Below are 24,561 nucleotides of genomic sequence, written 5' to 3' on the forward strand. Positions count from 1 at the left end.
ATTCTAGGGTTTTTCAACTTTTAGAATTCGAATTTCAATTCCGTTTTTTCAGATTTCACCGTTTTACGAGATATGGACTCTTATCTTTCAAATTTTCAAAGAATTTTTCGATTGTTCCCATTCTAGGGTTTTTCAACTTTTAGAATTCGAATTTCAATTCTGTTTTTTCAGATTTCATCGTTTTACGAGATATGGACTCTTATCTTTCAGATTTTTGAAGGATTTTTCGATTGTTCCCATTCTAGGGTTTTTCAACTTTTAAAATTCGAATTTCAATTTCGTTTCTTCGGATTTCACCGTTTTACGAGATATGGACTCTTATCTTTCAGATTTCTGAAGGATTTTTCGATTGTTGCCATTCTAGGTTATTTCAACTTTTAAAATTGGAATTTCATTTCTATTTTTTCGAATTTAACCGTTTTACGAGATATGGACTCGTATTTCCCAAATTTTTGAAGGATTTTTCGATTGTTTCCATTCTAGGGTTTTTCAACTTTTAGAATTCAAATTTTAGTTTCATTTTTTCAGATTTCACTGTTTTTAGATATATCGACTCGTATTTTTCAGATTTTCGAAAGATTTTTCGATTGTTCCCATTTTAGGGTTTTTCAATTTTCAGAATTCAAATTTCAATTCCGTTATTAGGCAGTTAAATCTTGTTTTTTAAGTTTTGTCATTTTCTTTTTTATTATTTGGTATTTTTCATCTTTTTATGTTTTTTCCACGTATACATTTGTTTACATATTTGTTTTTACTCATGTCTAACGAATTTTTTACATTGTCTCAGGATATTTCTCGCAAAAGAAGACGGGTTTACGCAGTTGTATTTTCATTGTATCGAGTAGCTCACGGATGTATATTTATCGTTATTCGTATGTTTAGATGTATATATTTATTGTATGTGCATATGCGTATGATATACTTTATTTGTGGTTATATATGGATGTGTATCGTATTTGATTTCATTTTTTAAATAATCTTGTCATGAAAAAACAATAAAAACGTATGATTACTCAAACATTTACACACTTGAATCAATTAGAGAAAATAAAGTAATACTGAAATAATTCATACGAAACACTAAATTTATTACATCAAATGACAATACAATTACACGTTTGAAACAATAATAAAAATACATCGGTTACATAAAACTGAAGTACAACAATGAAGAATCATATAACAAACAAAATTGAGTATAAGCATGCCAAGATCTCGTTCCTTTGCCTTTTGTATGTGTACGCTGGGGGGCAGAGCTCGGGACCGGTGCTGGAGATTTACATTGGGTTCGTGTATGCCCCGATTCATGGCAACGACTGCAAATCCTCGGTGTAACAATTTCTCCTTGCGATGGACGTCGATTTCTATTGGATGGACTACCTAGACGACGACTATCGAGGACTGGGGGCAATATAACTCTGTCATCCGGTGAGTGTAACCAATCACATTGATTTCTAAGAGGATTGATCGGTTCCTGATATATTACACGGTAAATGTCGGTGCGGAAGAATGGATGAACCCATGCGTGCACATTCGTCAGTCTCATATGTCGGGCAACGGCAATGGCATGCTTGCACGAAATACGTGAAAGCTGAAACTTTCTACACGTGCAAGACATGTCACCAAAGTCCACAATACCCATGAATCCACCAAATCCAACAACCTGATACCGAGTAGGTGTAATCGGTCGAACCTCCAGACTTGCAGACTTTGAAAGGCGATTGTTGATCTTCTCTTCTGCCCAAGGGGTGAGGAAGTTATGACATTCACCTGTAATTCGAAAAAAATATTAAGAATACATTTGGTAATATGATTAACAAAGTGGAAAAAAGTATATGAGACAACTTTTAATTAAGATCGATTTGATACTTACTTGCATGGGTTCTCCTCTCGTAAAACCATCGTTGCATGGTACCACGAATAAACTCCAAAAGCATGGTTATAGGTAGGCCCCGAGCGTGTCTGACAAGGGCATTAAATGACTCAGCAATATTTGTGGTCATGATGTTGTATCGATGTCCTGGAAAGTACGCTTTACTCCAACGGTGAAAGCCGACATCCCGTAGATAAACTCCAGCTTGGGGGTTCATTGAGTCAATGGATTGCATCATCGAACCAAATTCAGACTCTGTGTATGATTTAGCGGCTTTCCAATATGCCCCCGCGACCTGTAAGATGGTAAAAAATATGAAAACTCATTGTAAGCAAAATGTTTGAAAATGATAAACTGTTATAAATTTAATTACTTGTTTACAATATACCTTTGAGTCTCGTTTATACTTTGCCCGCATGTTACACAGAAGGTGATGACAACAACATCCATGGTGGACATCTGGAAAGACTTCAGCCATTGCCGAGTAGATAGCATGATGTCGATCAGAGATTATTGCAAGCTCAGAGAGGTCAGGGATGCATTCTTTAATTCTCATAAGAAACCAACACCACGTATCGTGATCTTCTTTTTTGCCGACACCGAAACCAATAGGGTATATTTGATTATTACCATCAAGAGCCACCGCAATAAATAAATGCCCCAGATATCGACCTTTAAGGAAAGCAGCATTAATACAAATAACGGGGCGAAGATATTGACTAAACGCACGAACGGAACATCCTAACGCCATGAAAAAATTTGTAAATCGATGCTCATCATCTGTTTCAATAGCAGTAACGGTACCCGGATTAGTACGTTGTAAATTGTAACAATAATCTGGTAACAGCATAAAAGATTCCTCCGGTGAACCCCTCAATGAATTGATAGCCCAATTTCTTGCCCGCCAAGCCTGTGAGTAGGAAATATCAATTTTATATCGGTCGGCGATGTCAACCATTATTTCTTTAGACCGATAAATTCGATCAATCATCACAAACTTTGATCTCATTAATTGACCTAAAGCTCGAGCGCCAGCTTGTCTGTGATGTGGCAAGATTTGATCAACTAAACATGTGTGGGTAGGATTCATAGAGTTGATACCCCACACATCACCAACAGTGGACTTGGTTGCATGTATATACCACTTACAATTTTCGACCGTGCACTTAATTTCCCACCTTTTCTTGTCATACTTTTTGACATCAAATTGAAATCCTTTCAGTAAGGCGAATTGTTTAATAGCGTCTTTCAATTGGACTTTATTATGAAAAATATCTCCTATCTTGACACCATGCTCATCTCGGATCGATCTGGAACTACCTGATGATGCTGATGGCTGTGGAGGAAAATCAGGAAGCCACCTAAATGGATCAGTGGGGACATTGTCAAAAAATGGCCCAGAATAATTTCCACCACCTGAAATAGGATCTTCAAGCTGTAAACTATCCATACCCTCGGTAACTGATGTCATATACTCAAACTCTACATCTTCTAAAGGAATGTCGGGCATATAATTTCCATCAAAGTCACCCCAATAGGGAACTATATCTTTTTCTCCATGAGCCCATGAGTTTGCAATATACAACGGGTCATTACTGAAATCAATCAACTTTTCCAAATCATATTCTTTTTTGACCCAACTACTTTCGTTTTCATTTTCATCTTCATCTTCATCTTCATCCTCCTGCCCTTCAATTGGGGTACATGTAACAAATACAGGAATACATTCCTGAAAGTACTGGGACATATCAAGAAGACCCTGGACATCTTCATCATTTTGGATCTGGATGGGGCCGTCGAGCTCAATTTTTCTTGGCTTCATTGATACTTGAATGTAGTTTTTCATTGGATCAATACTGCAAGACTCCGTCAAAAGCTCAATAAATCCCTCGAATGTTGTTCCATAAGGGATTTTAATCAATTGTTTGGCTCCTCCAACATATTTCATTGTGTTGTTGCGACCTTGAATCCATTCTCCCTGATAACGAACTGATGCATAACCATCCATTTTAATTATGAATCCTGTAATGACCAATTTTTGAAGATAATTATTCATTTATAATAAAAAAATCAATAATAACTATGAAAAACAATCGTACAATTATTAATAATTAAAAAAAACCCCTAATATTTTTTCTAATAATTTATTTATCCCCCTATAATTATTTGACAATTTATATAACAATTTATATAACATTTTCGTATGTTATTTTACCCCACAAAATGCATCTATCTGTTTGTAACGTTCTATTTAAAACGTTTTTATAATATCTATACTTTAAAATAGAGATTCAAATTCTATACTTTAAAATGCTTTAAAATGTAAATAATAAAAAATTTCTTCAAAAATCTGGAAAATACTAGTGGATATATCTTAAAACGATAAAATTCAAAAAAACAGAACTGAAATTCAAATTCTAAAAGTTGAAATACCCTAGAATGGTAATAATCGAACAATTCTTCGGAAATCTGAAAAATACAAGTTGATATATCATAAAACGGTGAAATTCAAAAAAACAGAATTGAAATTTGAATTCTAAAAGTTGAAATACCCTAAAATAATATCAATCGAAAAATTGTTCAGAAATCTTAAAAATACGAATCGATATATCCTAAAGGGATGAAATTCGAAAAAACGGAATTGAAATTCGGAATCTAAAAGTTGAAATACCCTAGTATAGCAACAATCGAAAAATTCTGCAAAAATCTGGAAAATGTGAATTGATATATCCTAAAGGAGTGAAACTCGAAAAAACCTATAATTTCAATTATAATGCGCCTACCATGTTTAACATGAAAATGCGCCCTAATTTTAATAACATTTCATTTGACATTTTAGAAAAAGTAATTAAATAAATAAATATAAAAATGCCTTTACAATGTAAAATATCTAAAAACCCCCCATATTTATCCTAAATTACATTTAGGCCCCTATACTTGTGAAGCATTGCATTTAACCCCTATATTATGACATAAAAACTAAACTTAACAAATGAAATTAAGTTTTAGAATAAGATTGACATAAATACCTTTTATGATGAATAGTGTTTTTTCGAGTCGAATACAGAAATACGAACTTCTTCCGTCCGAACGAATCCCTACTAATTGATGTTGAAAAAAAATGAAAGTGAGAGTGAGTGTTTAAGTGATATGAGAAGTGTGTGTAAATAAAATGAGTGAGGAGGGTTTATATAGATGAGGGGAAGGGTAATTTTGACATTTTAGAATATGTTTGAAATAAATAAATAAATATAAAAATGTCTTTACAATGTAAAATATCTAAAAAAACCCCATATTTATCCTAAATTACATTTAGACCCCTATACTTGTGAAGCATTGCATTTAGACCCCTATACTTGTGAAGCATTGCATTTAACCCCTATATTATGACATAAAAACTAAACTTAACAAATGAAATTAAGTTTTAGAATAAGATTGACATAAACACCTTTTTTGATGAATAGTATTTTTTCGAGTCGAATACAAAAATACGAACTTCTTCCGTCCGAACGAATCCCTACTAATTGATGTTGAAAAAAAATGAAAGTGAAAGTGAGTGTTTGAGTGATATGAGAAGTGTATGTAAATAAAATGAGTGAAAAGGGTTTATACAGATGAGGGGAAGAGTAATTTTGACATTTTAGAAAAAATTTGAAATAAATAAATAAATATAAAAATGTCTTTACAATGTAAAATATCTAAAAAACCCCTCATATTTATCTAAAATTATTTTAACCCTAATAATGAGTGAGGGGAGTTATATAAATGAAGAGAATGATAATTTTGACATTTTAGAAAAAGTTTGAAATAAATAAATAAATATCAAAATGCCTTTATAATGTAAAATATCCAAAAACCCCTCATAGTTATTTAAAATTACATTAAAACCCCATAGTAAGTGGAAGAGTTATATAAATATGAGGGGAAGGGTAGTTTCGGTATTAAAAAAAGTCATAGGCATTTTTTTTTTTTGGAACAGTGATTTTGGGCATTTTAGCTTGGAAATAGTGATTTTGCCTATTTTTGCTTAATGGGAGGGCATTTTGGCCATTTTCTAAAATTTCCCAAAAAAAAAATACACGAGAGTTGTACCAAAAAAGCATTGGCTATTATATATTTAATAGTCATGCGAACAATATATAATGACTAGACACAATATTTATACGTAGGTCGGCTTAAACTGTTAGTGGGATTTCTTCTATCTAGTAACGAAGAGAAAAGTGGATCATTTTCATGATCATTCTTTCATCCCCTATCGTAATAGAATAACTTTCTATATCCTATATTCACAAGATAGCAATTCTCTCCTATGTTTACAAGATAACACAATCAACAAATATCATTGGATATCTAGATTCAACGTACTATTATTATTTGAGTGTATCTTCTTATGTAATTGTACAATTATATCTTTATCTTATCTGATAAATACAAGACTATATAAGGGTAAAAGGACAACACTTTCTTGTATCGTGTCATTACTTTGTCAAAAATTTTTCCAAAAATCTAACAACATAATACTGTGTTCTTTATTACTTTGATTGAATCACACCACAAATTCTACGCACTTCTCATAGGGGAAATTTTTAACATCAACCGCTTTACTAAGACTAAACAATATATATGACAATAGATAGATAATCCAACTACAATTTGTCTGCAGAAATGACATATAATAGCAGTACCATCAGTTATTTTGATAATATATATTTTCCGTGCCATGACACCATTGAAATTTAGATATACTTTATATTTCTGCATCATGACCTCATTATGTTTAGCCAAAATTTGTTACAAACAACCCATTTTAAGCAATATATTATCTTTTTTTATATATATAACTGTAGACTCCGTCTATATTTGATGGATGGGTTACAAACAACTCATTTCAAGCAATATATTAACTTTTTATTTCATAACTAGGAACACCCCTTTGCATTTGTTGGATAGGCAAATTTGGGGCACGGATTATAAACAACTCATTTCAAGCAATATATTATCTTTTTTTATATATATAACTGTGGACTCCGTCTATATTTGATGGATGGGTTACAAACAACTCATTTCAAGCAATATATTAACTTTTTATTTCATAACTAGGAACACCCCTTTGCATTTGTTGGATAGGCAAATTTGGGGCACGGATTATAAACAACTCATTTCAAGCAATACATTAACTTTTTTTTATAACCAAGAACCACCCCCCCAACTTGCATTTGCTGGATGGGTAAATTCGAGATACAGATTATAAACAACTTATTTCAAGAAATACATTAACTTTTTTTTCATAACCAGGAACACTCCCCCCCCCCCTCTCCCAAAACCTGTATTTGTTGAATGAGTAAATTCAGGATATAATGACCAAACCCATAATTGTTACACTGGACAAGTTAAAGTTTTATCAACCTGATAGAGGCTCAAGCCCAAACCTTTACTTTAAAAATTCTAATGCTCTAACAGTTTTACTAATCCTTAAAATCCGCATTATATAGTTTAAGGCATCTTTGATATCCCGAATTGCGGTAGAAGAAAATTTGAATATTAGTTAAACAGATTGTGTTATCCTAAATTCTCAAGGCTTATTTTAGATTATAAAAATTAAAGGTAAAACTGCGATGAATTTTCTGTTTAAAGTAATATTTCTTGCCATTTTGAAGCAAATCATTCTTGGGAGTTTCCATTATTGTGAAAGGATAGTTTCCAAATACTTTGCGTAAAATGTGTAAATTAAGTTTTTAAAAAAAGTAACAATTAAATAAAATTATAAAAGATCACTCATTATCTGTTTTAAACACACAATTTATTATATTTATATATCTCATACATGGGGTCTAAATATAAATAAATATTAAATTTTGTCTAGATTCATATTATTTTTTCTTCCCACCAATTGGTGAAAGAGCTTTTGTCTACGACTAAAAATAGTCTCCTGTGAATTTTTACAATCTTTAACTCTTGGTTCAGTTTTACTTATAAACATATTTTTTTTTATTTCCCAAGAAAATTTTGACTAAATTTTTGTTAAAAGAGATTCTCAATAAAATCAACCGTCATGATAATCAAATCGTATATTATATCATATATCAAAAATCTAATTTTTCATATCATATAACACGCCTTAAAAAATAAAATAATAAAAAATTATAATTGACATATCATCATCTTGAAAAATATCACAAACATCTTTTATATTTTAAAAAATTTTCATTTACATTTCTATTACACTATCATTTTTTCTAAAAATATGTATTGATCTATATTAGTAATATATATTGTATCATATGCATAGTTATTAGTATTGTATGATACGCGATATATATCGTACGATATAATATGATACACATAAAAAACGACACATATCCTAGGTGTATCAAAATTTGATACCATATAGTATGTGTATCGCACGATACAATATATATCAGTCTGTATCAATAAAATTAACAATACGAGCTTGAATACCCCTTAACTCGAATAATTAGGCATGTAATCAGGGATTAATATAAACTGAATCGAGCTCTAATAAACTTTAACTCGAGTTTAACTCAAATATAATACGATTCAATTCAACTCGAATTGATGGTTTGGATTTGATTCAATTCGAATCAAGTTGATGGTTCAAATGAATGGTCCATATTTGATTCAACTCAAATTGATGATTCAATTTAATTCGACTCGAATTGATGGTTCATAACTCGATTCTGTTTAGATTTATTGTTAAAATCAATGGTTTGAATTCGTAGTTCAGATATGTGGCTTGAGTTTATGGCTCATTGACAAAACAATATTATTTTAAGCCAACCGAACCAAACACCTCCTAACTTGAGTTCGGTTTTATTCAAAAAAAGAACATAATTTGTTTATTCAAATTTAACTCGAATTCAAATTAAATAAATTTAAACTGAACCAAACTGAGTCGAGCTTGCTTATGATACTAATCTGACTTAATTAGGATATACCTCAAAACTTGTTCATCCAATTGAATATATTTTTTTTTATAAAACAAAAATGATTTTTTTATTGCAATTGAATATTTAATATATAACTACATATTATTTATTTTTTTATTACATTACTTATTTTACATGATGAAGTTTAATTATAATTCTTAATTTATATTCTTTCTCAACTAAGCTAGTAACAATTTGATAGAATAATTTTAGTCTTTTATTTATATTTTAATAATATTGGTGATATTAAATTGTAGTGAAAAATAAAAGAAAATAATATAACAAAAAAATTAATTTAATTTTTAAACAATTTTATTATTTTATTTCATAAAAGCGTATGCGATATATAATTTGACTACCATAATTATATCACTATTAAATTAAGAGAGAGAAAAATTATACTAAAAAATTTGTATACAAACTTTTAAATACATATTAATGTAACCCTCAACGATTAGAAGAGTGAATGAAAAGAGCGAGTTTGAATGATATAAAAATAACAAAAGTGATTCTATTAATTTACATATAGTTCAACTTTTTACATGTTTTTTTTATGAATATTGATCTCTTAAGCGACGTATGTATGTAATTCACCTTACAAAACTGTTTGGTCATTGCCAAATAGTAATAATGCTTAGGAATCCAAGTTGTGATGATGACTCAAATGATAAAACCTTTCAATCTATGACACTTATACTTTCGGAGGCATCGATCCTTTACTCATGGAAAGTGGACTCAAGAACAATTTTGGATACATAAATGTATACATACTCATATATATCATCATATAATTGGGTATTTTTTTATCTTTAATTCAAATCACTCAATCACATGATAATACATATGAGTGTATATATATTTGTGTACCTAAAATGAGTACATATAATTTTATTATTAGGATAAATCACAAAAATGAATAAGTATTTGACGAGGTTTATGAAAGTTCTTATATTCTTAAGTGTTGAGTTTGGTTGGTAGCTTGGCTTACTGTCTTCAACTAGTGTTGAAGAAACACAAGTTATAGAAGGCATGAAAAGAATACAAAGGGTTGAAAACATGTCTTTTTATTTTTTTAACTTTAAAACCAAGATCTGATTTGATATATTTGTAGAAAACAGAAACAAATGCCAAAATAATTAGACTACAAACAGAATGTCGATGTTTCTTATGTCAGGGGTTGGGAACTTAATCTACAAGAATGTACATGGAATCGTAAGGAAATAAATATTAGAAAAAACTTGTAAGTTGTTTTAAAGAGCATTAAGAATGCCAGCCACAGTCATTAACTCATGCATTTTTCAATAATCTAATCACTAATAATCTTTTCCAAAGACAATCCATTTGAAGATATTCAACTCAACTTATCATCCATCACAAGGTTTCTGTTCAAAAGTTGATTCCCAAAAACATACCAACGCATTTTAAAGAGACTGAAGATAACAAAACACATTCACAAACATAATACCATAGTTTAATAGCAATAAGAGAGTAGGATACCTATGACAGTTGGTTGTTGATCGACTCTAATATGATCGTCGGTAATGCAACTGTCATCGATGCATTGGTGAAGAAAAACATGATAGAAGAAATCCAAGAATATTAGATGAGAGAGACCTAGGAGGATGGCGAAGAGAAGAGGGATATTCAAGAGTTCGATTTCGATTCAGTGTGATGGCTGCTCAGTTTGGTTAGTTCAGGATAACATATCGATTAAGAAATAAATTTTCGAAATTTATTAGTTTCAATTTGTTTACCAAAGAAAATTTTTTTAAATTTCTGAAATGTCTCTGAAACATTTTTTACTAGTCTTGGGCATTTCAGTTTCTAAAATATTTTGGAAACGCGTGTGTTAATGTGCTTCCTAGACTATTAGTAATTTGGCTGTATGAATTCGATTTCTTAAAATGAAGAGTGTAATGTACAACTTTGCATGAGTTCCAGATAAAACTCAAAGGAATATTAGTGGGCAGCGCCTAAATGACCAAAGAATTTCAAAATCCCTGCAAAGGGAGACATTGTACTCTACTTGAAGTAGTGGACTGAAGCTTTTAAATACGTATACATAGCTTAAACTTCATTTAAACTTGCCAGATTTTGATATGTTATCTAGGGCTATGAAGATAGATGTTTTTTTCAGAAGCAGTAGTATATAAAACGTATAAACCCTAATAATTAAAGGGCCATTTGTTACTTTCTAGAGGTTTGAGCGACCTGATTAAGTACAGTCGTTCCTCACTAGAGCTAAGAATTTTGTCCTGACACATTGAATTTGAAGAATGGCTTCTTCCATTAATTAAGTACATGAGAGTCGGCATAAAATTCTTGACCAAATCTTTGAGTTCGTCCATTAACCAAACAATCAAGTCAATAAAGGAACACAAAAACAACAAAAAACTAACCTTACAACATCAATAAATTAAATTGCAAATTAATTATATAGTAACATTTACTTAAGTAATTAAGTATAAAAAAACAGTATAAATAACGCAATAAGTTAGTTCATAAAATGAAAAAAATTATACATAATCATCCAACAATTGAAAAAATTAATGAAGAACAAGAGAGATGATGGAGCTTATCATATTGAAATTCAGAAGAACTTTTTGGTAGTCGTTGCTGATGCAGAGTCCTCAGGCTCAGGTCCCAGCCTAAGTTCAAGGTCCAACTCCGACGACTCCGATGAGCTCGATGATGAATAAACAATTGCTGTATTATCATAAACTTGGCTGCTACTTAGTGGTCTTTCAGCAAACAAAGGTAGTTGTCGGACTTCTCTAACATGGGTTTTGTCTGTGTTAGACGTGGCATCATTTTCTTCACCAAGAGTCCAAGGGTCTTTGTGAGGAAGAAGTTTTCTTGAGCTTAGCTTACCCCCAACGTCATTCGACTGTGGCTGTGTAAAATTATAAGAGGGTCGATTAATCTTGGAGACATCCAACTGATTTTTTGAGGAAGAAGTTTGCTTGAGCTTAGCTTTGTCTTTGCGGTGAATATTCATGTGGCCGCCAAGTGCTTGGGCGTTGGAGAAACCTCTCTTGCAAAAGGTGCAGTCATAAGACCTAACTGGACTTGCACCACCATCAGCAGCTTGCACATCTGAAGTCACCTTCTCTGGATTTTCTGGGGAGGGCTGATCACGAGTTTCCATTAGAGCGAGAGAGAGATGGTCAACTGGAAAAGGCAGTGGCGATTTTATATTGAAAGGGTTAAGGCCTGCCTGATGCTGCTTCCTGTGTCTTAAGAAATGAACTGGAGCTTCTAAGATTAGACAATTTCAACTAAACCAAACGACAAAAAGTTGCCTTCAAATTAAGGTCGTGGCTTTTTAAAATTATTTATTAGTAATACTTGTAGTATTATACGATGCATTTGAGTATTTGAATCATTGACTACTGCTTGTGCCATCAAATGGTTTGTTATTAATTAGGGTAATGATAGCAATAAAGCTTTACTGGACCTGAAAATTGTTCTTGTATAAAAGAAGTAGAATACTAATATCTGGTTGGTATTCGGTAATGATTTTCTTATTCAAAATCTGAGGGCTCAAATATTTTTATGGACGTAGGAAAAATGAAATTGGTTGACTGTAGATCGGAATCGATCTTGAAAAGAAATGCTTCTGAATCTCTTAATTATTTTTTTGGAATAAATAAATAAATATATATATATATATATAAATATATATATATATATATATATATATGTTATTTATTTGAAGATGTGCTTATTTAGTCTCACCGTTGGAAACTCTGTAAACAATGCCTTGCAACTGTAAAAAGTTTGCCAACAAGTATACAAAATCAGTTGTCTGATTTTACATAAATAATAAGAATAAACAGAGATTTTTAAATTAGTTTGACCTATTACTCAAAAATCTATGCTCACTGTTATGTTGTTAAGTTTCTGGTGAAAGTTGCCCTTCTTTTGTTTTTATATAATCTTGAATTTATACAATACAAGAGGAAGAGGTAATTGAATGATTACATATAATTAGATGTTCTTAGATCACAATATATTAAATCAAGGTATCTAATAAAATTCTATTTCTAGGAAAATTGCATGATTGTGGGTTCCTTAAAAGGTATGAGATGATTGCAATCCCAAAATGGGAAGGGATAAAGATGCAACTTGACCTTGAATCAATAGGAAACAAAACTGACATGTTGAAGAAATGGTAAAATGATTGAAACTATCAAAAGTCTATTTTCATACTATTTTTAGATAGAAGAGTTCCTAACCACACACTTTAGGTCAATGTATGTGTAGGTAACACCTCTAGTTGTTAATCATATAGCTAGTCGCTTTTTCAATGTCACTCAAATACATTTGACTAAGGCAAAATTTGCCTACATAACAATTACACCCTACTTCTAGATTGCGAGTAAGGCTTTATGAACTTTTTTCCTTTCTACATAGGTGAACAACATATGGATGATTGTGATCTCTAATTCAAAACATGTTGTAAAAATGATGTTTTCACTTTACATTTAATGGATAGTATAGGTGCATCACATGCATATTATGGCAGTTCAAATTATCATAAATTCTTATTGGGCGTTCATATACCTCATTAGATTAATGAAACATGTCAATAACTTGACTTGAATGACTAAGGTTGATTCTTGCTCAATCTCATATTGCCTATAGAAACACACTTTAACATATTCTTTAACTTCTTCAACCTAAAAATTATCAAGTCTTTGAGTCTTCTCCAAGTATTCCAAACCCTTAGATCCTTTTATACTTTTTTCAAAGATTTTTCTTGGAATATCTCTTGTACCCAAACATATAGGAGCATTCTCAATAATCTTATCACAAGATAAACTTTCTCAATGTTGTTTTACTTAGCTACAATATCAAGTCAAATTAAAGTTCGATTTAAGTTCAAACTTAAGCTAAACTCAAACTAGACTCTCCTTAAACAAGTCAAACTCAAATAAATTTTAGACGAGTTTAGATAAATTTAAGCTCTATTCGGTTTGAATCAAATCTTATTTTAACTAGTTTTGATAGTTTGATCATTCAAGGCTTTCTTTGACCCCATCCACAAGGAGTCATGAGAAAAGTGTTTGGGTTGATATTGACAAACAAATATTTTGTTAGAAAAATGAAGAGATTTTTTGGGGCTTCTAAGGCCAAATGGTTTATGACAATTTTTCCTCAATGAGAAGTAGGCAAAATCAACCGTCTCATTTGACGCAAGTAGTAGAACATAATAAAGTTTTTAAAATGGACTTGATAAACTCAAATTTAGTATAATGAATCTAGACGTATAATGAACTTTGTTTCTAAGGGAAATTGGATGATTGTATGATTCTTTTAAAAAAAAAAAGTGATTGCAATCTATAATGGTATATGATAAAGATAGAAAATAATAGGGAGAAGGACTATTTCCCACCCAACTTTTGATGCATTCTCAAATTGGCACCCACGGCAGATGAAAATTCAGTTTTTCCACCCGTGACCAAACTACCGTCCAATTTTTCCGTTAGGGACAGGGGTAAAATCGTCATTTGCTATTTAAAACCTTAAAACTTTTAAATTTAACTGTTTCCCCCCTCCAGGTTTTAAAAACTAATAACTAACCCATCCTCAAAGTTTGAAAAGTTTAGATTTCACCCCTGGGGTTTGCTCCTTCTCCGGCCACCATCGACGGCCGACGCATTCGACCGATCTCCCATCTCCGACCACAAGGACGACGAAGGACGACCCTTCATCGCCCAGATCTGGACGACGCTGGAAGAACAGACGTCATCCTTCGTCGTCGCATCTTCCAGATGCGACAGCGTCGTCCAGATGCGACAGCGTCGTCCTTCATCAGCGCGTCTTCCAGATGCGATGAGCGATGAAGAGAGACCTTCGTCGAGCGATCTCCCAGATCTGGACGACGAGCAAAGTTTGAAACCGATCTCCCAGATCTGGACGACGAGCGACGAAGAGATCTCCGTCTCTTCGTCGCACCACGGCCGTCGCACCAGGAGAAGGAGGAGGCCGGTGACGACGCCGGAGAAGACGTCGGGAGATAAAGTTGAAGAATGGGGGTGAAATGCTAGTTTTGAAAGTTATGGGGGGCGTCTGTATTTTGAAAAATATGGAAACCCTAGGTTTGGGGGTGAAAATGTTAGTTTTTAAAGTTTAAAAACTTTAGGGAAGGTGAAAATGTTAGTTTCTAAAACCTAAGGGGGGTGAATGATAAAACCCTCACATCAATTTTAAAAAATTAAATTGAGGGGTATTTTGGTCATTTCATCTAACAAGGGTAAAATGGACATTTTACCCTTATGTAAACAGATATCATCCATTTTAACAGCTCATGAGTGGGAAAACTAGATTTTCATCTGCCGTGGATGCCAATTTGAGAATGCATCAAAAGTTGGGTGGGAAATAGTCCTTCTCCCAAAATAATATCATAACAGTAAAAAACAAAAGTGATATTTCGAAGAGATCATAAAAACAATTAAAATTATCAAGAGTTCTATTTTCCGTTGTTTTTGAATAGAAAAACTCCTTGTACTTCGGATCAATCTACATGTAGTTAATAGGTTTAATCACTAATTATATAACTAGTTTTTTCTTTAACATTATTTGAATAGTGTGACTAAGACGAAGTATGACAGCACAACAAGTATTACTGTACATCTACAAAATCAAAATACAGCAACATGGTCGACAACTGTGTACTGGCCAAGGAAATCAATGTTTGCCCATGCAAAGTGTCGATAATCCCCAATGTAACTGATGGTGAATCAAAAGGTTTAAATCAAATAGACTAATTGGTTGGCGCCTCAATGAAAATCGAAGATGCCAGCCGCCATAGTATTGCAGAATTCTGCCATGTGGAAGTTTTAGTGACATAGTGAAGATGCCATCATCTCATCAGCATGAGTCTAGTATTAATTAAGGCCAAACGACTATTTCCCACCCAAGATATGCTGTAATGACAAATTTTCACCCTTTAACTATGGAAACACCAAATACCCACCCATGACTGGTTAAATTTAACAAAACTCTAACGGTGGTAAGGGTAAAATCTTCATTTTCTCTATAATATTAAAAATAAACTAAAATAGAATCAACTTTTGATCCCCTCAACTTTAAAAACTAAAATTTTCCCCCAGCTTAAGTTTTAAAAAATCGCAGTTTCACCCTAGGGTTTGGTTTTGAAATCTCTGACGACATCTTCAGCTCCATTGTCGACGGTCTCTCCCTCCCGAAGCATCCTCTCCTTCTAGCGATCTCTTTCCTCCCATTTAGACGCTCGATCGGCGTCGGAGAAGCCGTGGAAGATGAAAAACTTCGTCGGGGAAGACGAAGTTCTTCGTCTTCCCAGTCGTCATCGTCTGGGAAGACGATCGTCTTCCCAGACGAAGACGAGATGACTCGTCGTCCTCTGGGAAGACGATTTCTCTTCCCAGACGACGTCTCTCTACGTTGGATGGGTTGGGGTGAAGTTGAGGGGGGCCGTCGGTGGAAGAGAAACCGTCGAGAGGGGGAGACGGCCGGTGATGGCGTAGGAGAAAGTGAAAGGGTTCGAAAACTAAACCCTAGGGGGGGAAATGCGATTTTTTCAAACTTAGCTTAGGGAAAAAATGTTAGTTTTTAAACTTTTAGGGGGAAAAATGAGATTAAATTTTCAGAGGTTAGGGTTTTGTTAAATTTAACCGGTCATTGGTAGGTATTTGGTGTTTCCATAGTTAAAAGGTGGAAACTTGTCATTACAGCATACCTTGGGTGGGAAATAGTCGTTTGGCCATTAATTAATTCAAAAAGACGGTCATGTTCACTACGTACATAGATACCTTCAACAGTGCCATATGGTTCGATTTAATATCTCACTGACATTTTCGTTTCTTCATCTTCTTCTTTTTTCTCTTTTTTTTTCTTTTAATCTGTCCTTCAAAGATCTAGCTACACAATATTACAGTATAATCCAACTGGACTTCACATGCGGTCTCTTTGTTGCCAAAGGATTAAAAGAGAAGTTCTTGGTTTGAAAAATTCAACTTCAGAAATTTCGGAGTTATTAATTACCTGCACCGAGATTCAAATCCAGTTAGAGCTTGAAATTTTGACGATTAAAGCTATAAATTAGCTTCTGTTTTAAATTGTAAGAAATTCATTATACACTATTTTCGATTTTTGCTCTATGAGGTTTATTTATCTAAGTCTTCTCTGGCAAATTATAATACTTCATCAGTTTTATTAATATCTGAATCTATCTTTGTAATAACATTGCTAATGTTTACCAAACTCATGAGTATACTTAAAAAAAAGGCAACAAGCCATTATAGAGTGACATGCTATATTGATAGCTATTAAACACATTTTCTACACATAGATCAACAAGATATATAACTAGAAGTCCCTCTTGTGTGACAGTGACCTACCCAATATTATATTCCTCTTTTGTTTTGAGTTTATGTAGGTAAACAACTTCTTATCAAATCAAAATCATATAATTATTTCACTTTCATATAAAATAGAAAATGTTTATGTTTGAAATTAAATTACAATGTAAACGATAAAATTGTAAGATTACCTCATATCCTATAAATATAAAGGACTACACTAAGGTACGAGTTGATCCATCTAAAAGGAATTCAACTAATGGGGATTCAACAAATAGGGCTAACTTTGAACACTTTGCAAAATTCTTCTAAAGTTATACCATTATTCTTTTAGACTTTATAGATGCGTAAATAACCTTAACGTAAACATAAGTCTTATGGTTTGTGTAGATAACTAAAGGGACTAACTTTGAACACTTTTAAGAATTTTTCTTGTAATCATACAATTACTCTGGCATACTTATAGCAAAGCAAATAACAAAACCATGTAGGTAAGCTCCAAAGTAACAAGCCGAATCATATTAAAAGTTTTCTTGTGTTTGTTCCTCACTCACACAAACTCATTCAATTCCTTTCATTTATCATTATTTCTATTCATCATTATACATAGTCGATACAAAACTATCCCACTCTAATTCCGATTTGCCACTGTAATTTTTTATGCACTTTTCTTAACCTCGTGTACTTCTCGTTGATGTCAAAAATTCACACCAACAAACATGACCCTTAATATGAACTTGAACCAACGCATTGTTTGAAATTTGATGAAGAAACAATTAATTCTTCGGTAGTAATTCCACAAGTCAACGACAACGGTTGATTGATAGATTCTTACAAAGAAAACACAGAATGGTCGCCTTATATCGTGCACTAATTTCAGCATTGAAGTCTTGTGTAATCACATTTTATTATTAGAAACAGAACTTGGATCTCTCACTCAAAACCAAACTTTTCATAAGATTATTGTTATTTTGGATTGTAGGGTTTGTCATTATTATGATGCAATTGATATAAAACTAAATACATGAACAGAAGAGAGAGAAGAAGAAACAAAAAGACACGTAGATGCAGCCTTACTGATAAACCAATAAAATTCTCTTAGACATATTTATAGTGCACTGTGAATAATTGAATAGAAAGGATACAACAAAGTCGTTGAACGATTTATTGGAAGTTTTCTTGAGGCAAGAAAGGTTTGGCAGAACATAAGCGTATGGATTCAATTAGAGAGGCTCTATTTACTATTACTTAGTCATCACCTTTTAATAGTACAAAGACAAACTAAGGGAACCCACTTTGGATTATATGTCAGTTCCATCTCCCTGGTTTGTTTATAGATGAAGAAGTTGTGATAGTTTTCTAATTAGAAAATTAAATAAAGTCTCTATGTGCCCTATGTTTCATGCACTAGTTATATGTGTCAAAAAGACAAAATTTAATTTAATTTCCAAGGTGAATCATGTCATCTCACATAGACTTTATACTATACACATATAGAGAGTTAGGTAGAGATAATAATTCAATCCGTAAAACCAAGTTTTCAACTCGCCCTTTCTTGAATAGTAAGAAGATTTTCCAATAAAGACGGAATGGGAATGGAGATGGCTAAATTCCCCTAGTCAGAGAGGAAGATAAAAATATCCCCCACCCATCCTACAGGAATAAGAGAAAAAGTGGAAAGAAATTTTTCCTATAAGAAGAGGATGAGAATTTTTTGTCATCCTTATATCAGTGATGAGACAAAGACAAGAAAAAGTCTACCCTACATGATGGAGAGAAAGATTAAGATATTCGACTTCTACCTGTCCTATTATCATCTCTTAGTAGGTAATTGAATGAATGCTAAAGATTTAACTATGTAAATTTCAATTATGTTATATCAATTACAGACATATAGATACCAAAAACATTATTTCCATTATTATTTCATTATTTTCAGATGAAATTCCCACAAATTAATTTACTAGTACAAATTCTGAATGATATTGGGTCGATAAACATGTGGAATTAAGTTTAAAACGCCTTAAGTGCTTTAGAATGGGCACAAACTACTTATATAAGAACAACAGACAGCAAGAGAAAGTGACTGTGGATTAATTAACTTTCTAGTAATTATTGATTTGCTTCACCTTAATTTGGCTGGCCATGTCCAAGCCTTAGCTCAAGATCTAATTCCTCAGTCGTTGTGTTGAGAAAAAAAGGCATTGATAATCCACTGGTTCTCCTTTTCTTGCTGCAATCCGTCTCACTTCTTCCCAAGCCAACACTTAAACTCAAGCTAATAGGCCAATCATAAGGTTCGACGATATTACTTTGCTTCTTTGTATAAGCTTCTTCAATCTTTGATTCTAAGATGTTTAAAGATCTAGAAGAAGCTGCAGAATTAGATGACGGTGAATGGGATATAGGGGACTGCTTCAGTTTAGCTCTTTCCCTTCTGTGGACATTCATATGCCCCCCAAGAGCTTGGGCTGACATAAATTTTCTTCCACAGAAGCTGCAACTGTAACTTCTTGGAGGCCAAATGAAGCCACCAAAAGGCCCTGCCGCATCTTCTGCAAAGGCTTCCTCTTCCCATGAACTGTCGGCCGGTAGAGCAGAACTAGACTCTAAAATGCTTTTGCTACTTGCCCACATCCAATATCGCGCTCGCTTCATTGTTTATACTCACTACTTCATCAAGATCGCTATCGTAAGAATCAGATAACTACTACTGATGACAATTATAATGCTTTTATAAGATTTTGATGAAGGTCATTCTATTGAACTAGAACAAAAACTTGCAGATTTCTTTTGGGATATAAGTGAATGGGATTGAGTTTCACTGCTTTTAAGCTTGAATTTGATACACTGTTACAATGATTGAAGTCAATGAGGTGAGTATTGTTTAACAAAATTCCCATTCCGTGACATTTCATTCTAAGGAATTGCTGCGAAACCCTAGTTGATCAAAATAATAATATTTTAATGCGGATATAGCTATAGTCATGAAACCAACATTCATTGTCTTAAAATATGCCATTGATTATTATAAGACCAGTGGTGTTGGAGAATGTTTGAATTATATAGAAAGCAATATTCAAGGATTTTTTTTTTAATTTTCAGGCCTTTAAATCTATGTAACAAGAAATTTTAACACCAAGTGATGGCAAAATTTTTTACATTGTTAAAATTTAAAACTCTTTTACTACAGAAAACTTATCTCTGACGTTTATTTTTTGTCTCTCCTCTTTTAGGTAAACATACATTTTTGAGATTTATGTTCATAAATACGCTTACATGCAAATATGAAATTTGGTTGATAATGAGTCAAATTCACTATAACCAAGCTTGAATTCGTTGATCTTCTTTAATAATTTCAAATTACATAAAATAATACTTTGACTGGGTAAAATTTGACAAGAGGTTCTATATGTATAGGGAGTCTCCTTTACTTTGAAGATGGGTGTCAATCTTCGAGATGAATCTGTAATCAAGCTAAAGGGAAGAGAAAGTTTTGTGTGTAGTTTAGTATTTGTATGTATATAGAATGTCCTTTTAGCAGAAGATGGAGTGAAAGAACCAAAACCCTGAAGTTACTTTCAAAGTCATAGATGTTGAATATTTCAAAATCAAACAAAGACCCACCCGAAAATTGGTCTTCTCATCCACCGTAACATAAACGTTTTGATCATCTAGTAAAAACCAATTCTATCTTCTTCATAATTAAACTCTCTTTCGCAATTTTTTGTTCGATTGTGGAGAAAACACATTTTTCGTTGAACATAAATTGGAGCATTCAGGAATCATCAGTTTGTAGAAAATTTAATGGTGAATTGTTGGGCTTTCATTAGGAATTATCAGTCATGTCACTGATATTCAGTGGTTGAATGTCTATTTGCCGCCCGAATTTTAATGAAAGAAAATGTCCAACCTTTACATTTGAAAAGTTCATTTTCTCTCTCCGTCAAAATCAAACGTTAGTTTTTTAACAATAAAATGATACTATTATCATTTTGTATAATATATATGAAAGTGTTCTTAATGAATTCATATTTATCATTTTTCATCACCATCTTTTTTGGTCGTTTTTTCTCTTTTTCTATTTCTTGGTTTTTGGAAAACACAAACAAGAATTGAAAGATTCAACCACTAGCTTGCCTTATTTTTCTCGCTCACAACATTGACTCACTATGACTTGGTTGGATTTGTCTGATTTTGTCAAATCGAAAAGTTTGATTTTACTGTCATGTGAAATTGAAAAGAAAAAAAGTTATTAATGATCTCATCGCTATTTGCGTAAATCACAAAACTCAAACACAAACAACTATCACCCCTCTTAACTTCCTGAGTTGCAACCCATACCCTTAGATTTGTCAATTCATGCTCAACGAAGCTCTAACAATGTTTGCCTAGAAGGTGGAGCCAACCATTGCCATTGCTATGCGCATGCCCACTGGAGGCACCAACAACTTTTGAAGTAGTCTTCAAACCTTTCTACTTCAGTCCCAACCCTTCGATTTAGTAATTTATTACCCTTTTGTCCTATAAGTTGAACCAGGAGTTAAACTAGACCAAGTCCTTGCCCAAGTCAAGGTCTCCTTCAATTATTAAACTATTGATTTTTAGTTTTCATAATTACTATTTGGGGTGGAAAAAAATTCATAAATTTTTTGGGGGGCAACTGTTATTTAGCTTTAGAAAAACCGAAAAGTATTTTATCCGTGTTGGCTGGAATAATTAACGATTGTTTTACATAGATTTAAGACTTTTACAAATATCCCATTAGCTCATCTTCTCAGAAGATCATCCTCCAAGAATCTCCCTTGAGAAATAGTTTAAACGTCTTGTAATTTTTTACATTGAAATACTTATAATTTTGAGGTTGGAATCTCTTTAATCCTCGTACCAAAAAAGTGCCCTACGATCTTTATAAAGAAAGCAAACTTGCTCTCATAGATTTAAGAGAAAATCAAAGTAACAGGATGCAGCGTAAGTTGCAAAAACATACAAAAAATGTAGGAAAATTCTCACATATGAAACACGAAAATTCAGGTTTACTAGAACGAAGAAAAGTCATTCAGTTTTATATAATCAACTCCTGTTATCAAATTAGTGACACCTAAACAAGATGTTCAGTGAAATGAAGGATATAAAATTCATATACGGGTTGTGGGGTTGTAGTAGAAAGCCTGGCTGTCTAGTGCGGTACATCGACGCACGCCACGCCGCACCAATGGCTGGAACAATCAATTTACCTCCATCAACACTGTCTACTGTTCCTCTAACGTCTTCCTTTATCTCTACGACCCATAGTTTTTCCAATTTCACCCGTTCTTTCAATCTCCGAACTACCTTTAAACCCCCTAGTTATCATCCCAAACGCCTCTCACCCCCAGATATATCATTGTCACTCAATCCAATCCCCGGTGACAGTGCGTCATCCCACCAAAACCGATGGTCTCTTCATGGCAAGACCGCTTTAGTCACTGGTGGCACTCGCGGCATTGGGTATGCAACCATACTTTCACAAATTTCTACCTACATTTGTACTCGTTTTTTTTCCTTCTTTCGTTTGTGGAGTTTAAATTGAATGTGAAACTGAGTATCCTTTGTTTTAAAGGCGAGCGGTTGTGGAGGAGTTGGTGCGTTTTGGAGCGAGAGTCCACACGTGTTCGAGGAATGAGAGCGAGCTTAACAAGTGTTTGAGAGATTGGGATGATTTAGGTTTTCAAGTTACTGGGTCAGTGTGTGACGTATCTATTCGAGAGCAGAGAGCGAGTTTGATGGAGTCTGTTTCTTCTGTATTTGATGGCAAGCTCAACATCTTGGTAAGGTCCTAAATTTATCTCTCCTTCTCACATTGGTTTTGTTTCTTATGTATGTGTTTATTCTGTTCGTTGATTTGCCCATGAGAGTAGTATAATTGTTGTGGCTCTGGTTTTAATTCTAGTGCATTGGCTCAGCTAGCCTTTAATGATCGGTTATTGATGCATATTAATGCCACAGATTTCTGTTATGGTGTTTGAGGGTGGGATCAAATTCAGAGCCTTAAAAAACTACAAATGCTGACAATGGCAATTTCTTCCTTTGTAGTTAATTTTGTGACTCACACTGTCATTGACAAGTGCCTTATAATTAAAAACAATTTGCATTTTATCATGTTTGAATTTTGAACTACATTTCTTGCTTTTGAACTTATGAGATTCCATGAAGTATAGTGGCAGAAACCAATATGATCATAGCTTGGGAAAAATACTGTCTAAACTGTCCGTATGTCCTTTCAGAATGCTACTTTAGTTCTTTTTTACTACCGTTTATGTAGAAAACCTAGATCCTTTTAAGGGCCAAAATGAAAATGAATACTTCCATCTTTGTTACCACTTTTTTTTTTTTTTCGTTTAACATTAAGTTCAAGGCTTTAATGTTTTTGTAGATTAATAATGCTGGAGCAAATATCCGGAAACCAATGGTAGAGTTCACAGCAGAGGAATTTTCCACTCTCATGGCCACAAATTTTGAATCTGTTTTTCACTTGTGCCAACTAGCTTATCCCCTGCTGACAGCATCTGGAGCAGGAAGCGTTGTATTTACATCTTCTGTGTCTGGTTTTGTCTCACTCAAAAATATGTCTGTTCTGGGTTCAACTAAAGGTAATTTACCTTTCTGACATGAATTTCACTGCAGTTGAAGAGTACAGGAAATTTTATTTTAATTTTGTTTACCTGGTTTGTCTCCAGGAGCTATCAATCAGCTTACACGAAATTTGGCTTGTGAGTGGGCAAAAGACGACATAAGATGTAATGCTGTGGCGCCTTGGTACATCAAAACCACAATGGTGGACCAAGTAACTTCCTGTTCACCCTTGCATATGTTATTTTAAGTTAGGTTGAACTTATTCATATGCCATTTGAGCTTCATGATCCAGGTGCTTAATAAAAAGGACTATTTAGAAGAAATATATTCTGTAACACCCGCTCGGCGCCTAGGAGACCCAACAGAAGTTTCATCTCTGGTAGCATTTCTTTGCTTACCTGCATCATCTTACATCACTGGGCAGATTATCTGTGTTGATGGGGGAATGTCTGTGAATGGTTTCAACCCAATTCATGACTAGAATGTTTATCCTGTATTTTCTTGCCTCTGTATTCACCGTGGTGTCAGTTACCTACTCCTGTCGTAACTCCACAGAAGTCATCTTCTAGCTCCTGCTGCACTTTCCAGCAGCATAAAGCTGATTCCTTTTGTTTTTCTTACTTGTTTCACCCCTTCACCCTGACTTTTGTTGTCCCAAGCATTATTCTTATTGTAATATTTTGGATTGTGGTCATGCCTGGCTGTGTAAACCTACTTGTGTTTCATTCATATTCCCCTATTGTATCATTACCACACTTTCTGATCTTGAGACAGTCTG

General features: G+C 33.3%; 3 protein-coding genes across 3 annotated transcripts; 1 reads left to right on the plus strand and 2 right to left on the minus strand.

The window, feature by feature from the left end:
• Positions 1 to 11,410: 11,410 nt before the first annotated feature.
• On the minus strand, positions 11,411 to 11,968 carry LOC123226259 (probable transcriptional regulator RABBIT EARS). The gene has a single exon (XM_044650785.1). It carries the CDS (start codon positions 11,966 to 11,968, stop codon positions 11,411 to 11,413), a length of 558 nt encoding a protein of 185 aa, XP_044506720.1.
• A 7,330-nt stretch (positions 11,969 to 19,298) lies between these two features.
• LOC123226260 (probable transcriptional regulator RABBIT EARS) lies at positions 19,299 to 19,826 on the minus strand. Its single transcript, XM_044650786.1, has one exon. The coding sequence runs from the start codon at positions 19,824 to 19,826 to the stop codon at positions 19,299 to 19,301; it is 528 nt and encodes a 175-aa protein (XP_044506721.1).
• Positions 19,827 to 22,122: 2,296 nt separating this feature from the next.
• On the plus strand, positions 22,123 to 24,549 carry LOC123225515 (tropinone reductase homolog At5g06060-like). The gene is made up of 5 exons (XM_044649493.1): positions 22,123 to 22,658; positions 22,771 to 22,978; positions 23,584 to 23,800; positions 23,888 to 23,994; positions 24,076 to 24,549. The coding sequence occupies exons 1-5, from the start codon at positions 22,279 to 22,281 to the stop codon at positions 24,262 to 24,264; spliced, it is 1,101 nt and encodes a 366-aa protein (XP_044505428.1). The 5' UTR covers positions 22,123 to 22,278; the 3' UTR covers positions 24,265 to 24,549.
• Positions 24,550 to 24,561: the final 12 nt, after the last annotated feature.

Source organism: Mangifera indica, chromosome 9 (assembly GCF_011075055.1).
Source record: "Mangifera indica cultivar Alphonso chromosome 9, CATAS_Mindica_2.1, whole genome shotgun sequence".
Lineage (NCBI taxonomy): Eukaryota > Viridiplantae > Streptophyta > Magnoliopsida > Sapindales > Anacardiaceae > Mangifera > Mangifera indica.

What these genes read in the sequence shown, in the direction of transcription:
- LOC123226259 (XM_044650785.1), bottom strand. Translation starts at nt 11,968, where the DNA reads ATGGAAACTCGTGATCAGCCCTCCCCAGAAAATCCAGAGAAGGTGACT.
- LOC123226260 (XM_044650786.1), bottom strand. Translation starts at nt 19,826, where the DNA reads ATGAAGCGAGCGCGATATTGGATGTGGGCAAGTAGCAAAAGCATTTTA.
- LOC123225515 (XM_044649493.1), top strand. Translation starts at nt 22,279, where the DNA reads ATGTTCAGTGAAATGAAGGATATAAAATTCATATACGGGTTGTGGGGT. An exon ending in TGTTCTGGGTTCAACTAAAG is followed by an intron (nt 23,801 to 23,887) that starts GTAATTTACCTT and finishes GTTTGTCTCCAG; the next exon opens with GAGCTATCAATCAGCTTACA. An exon ending in AAACCACAATGGTGGACCAA is followed by an intron (nt 23,995 to 24,075) that starts GTAACTTCCTGT and finishes TTCATGATCCAG; the next exon opens with GTGCTTAATAAAAAGGACTA.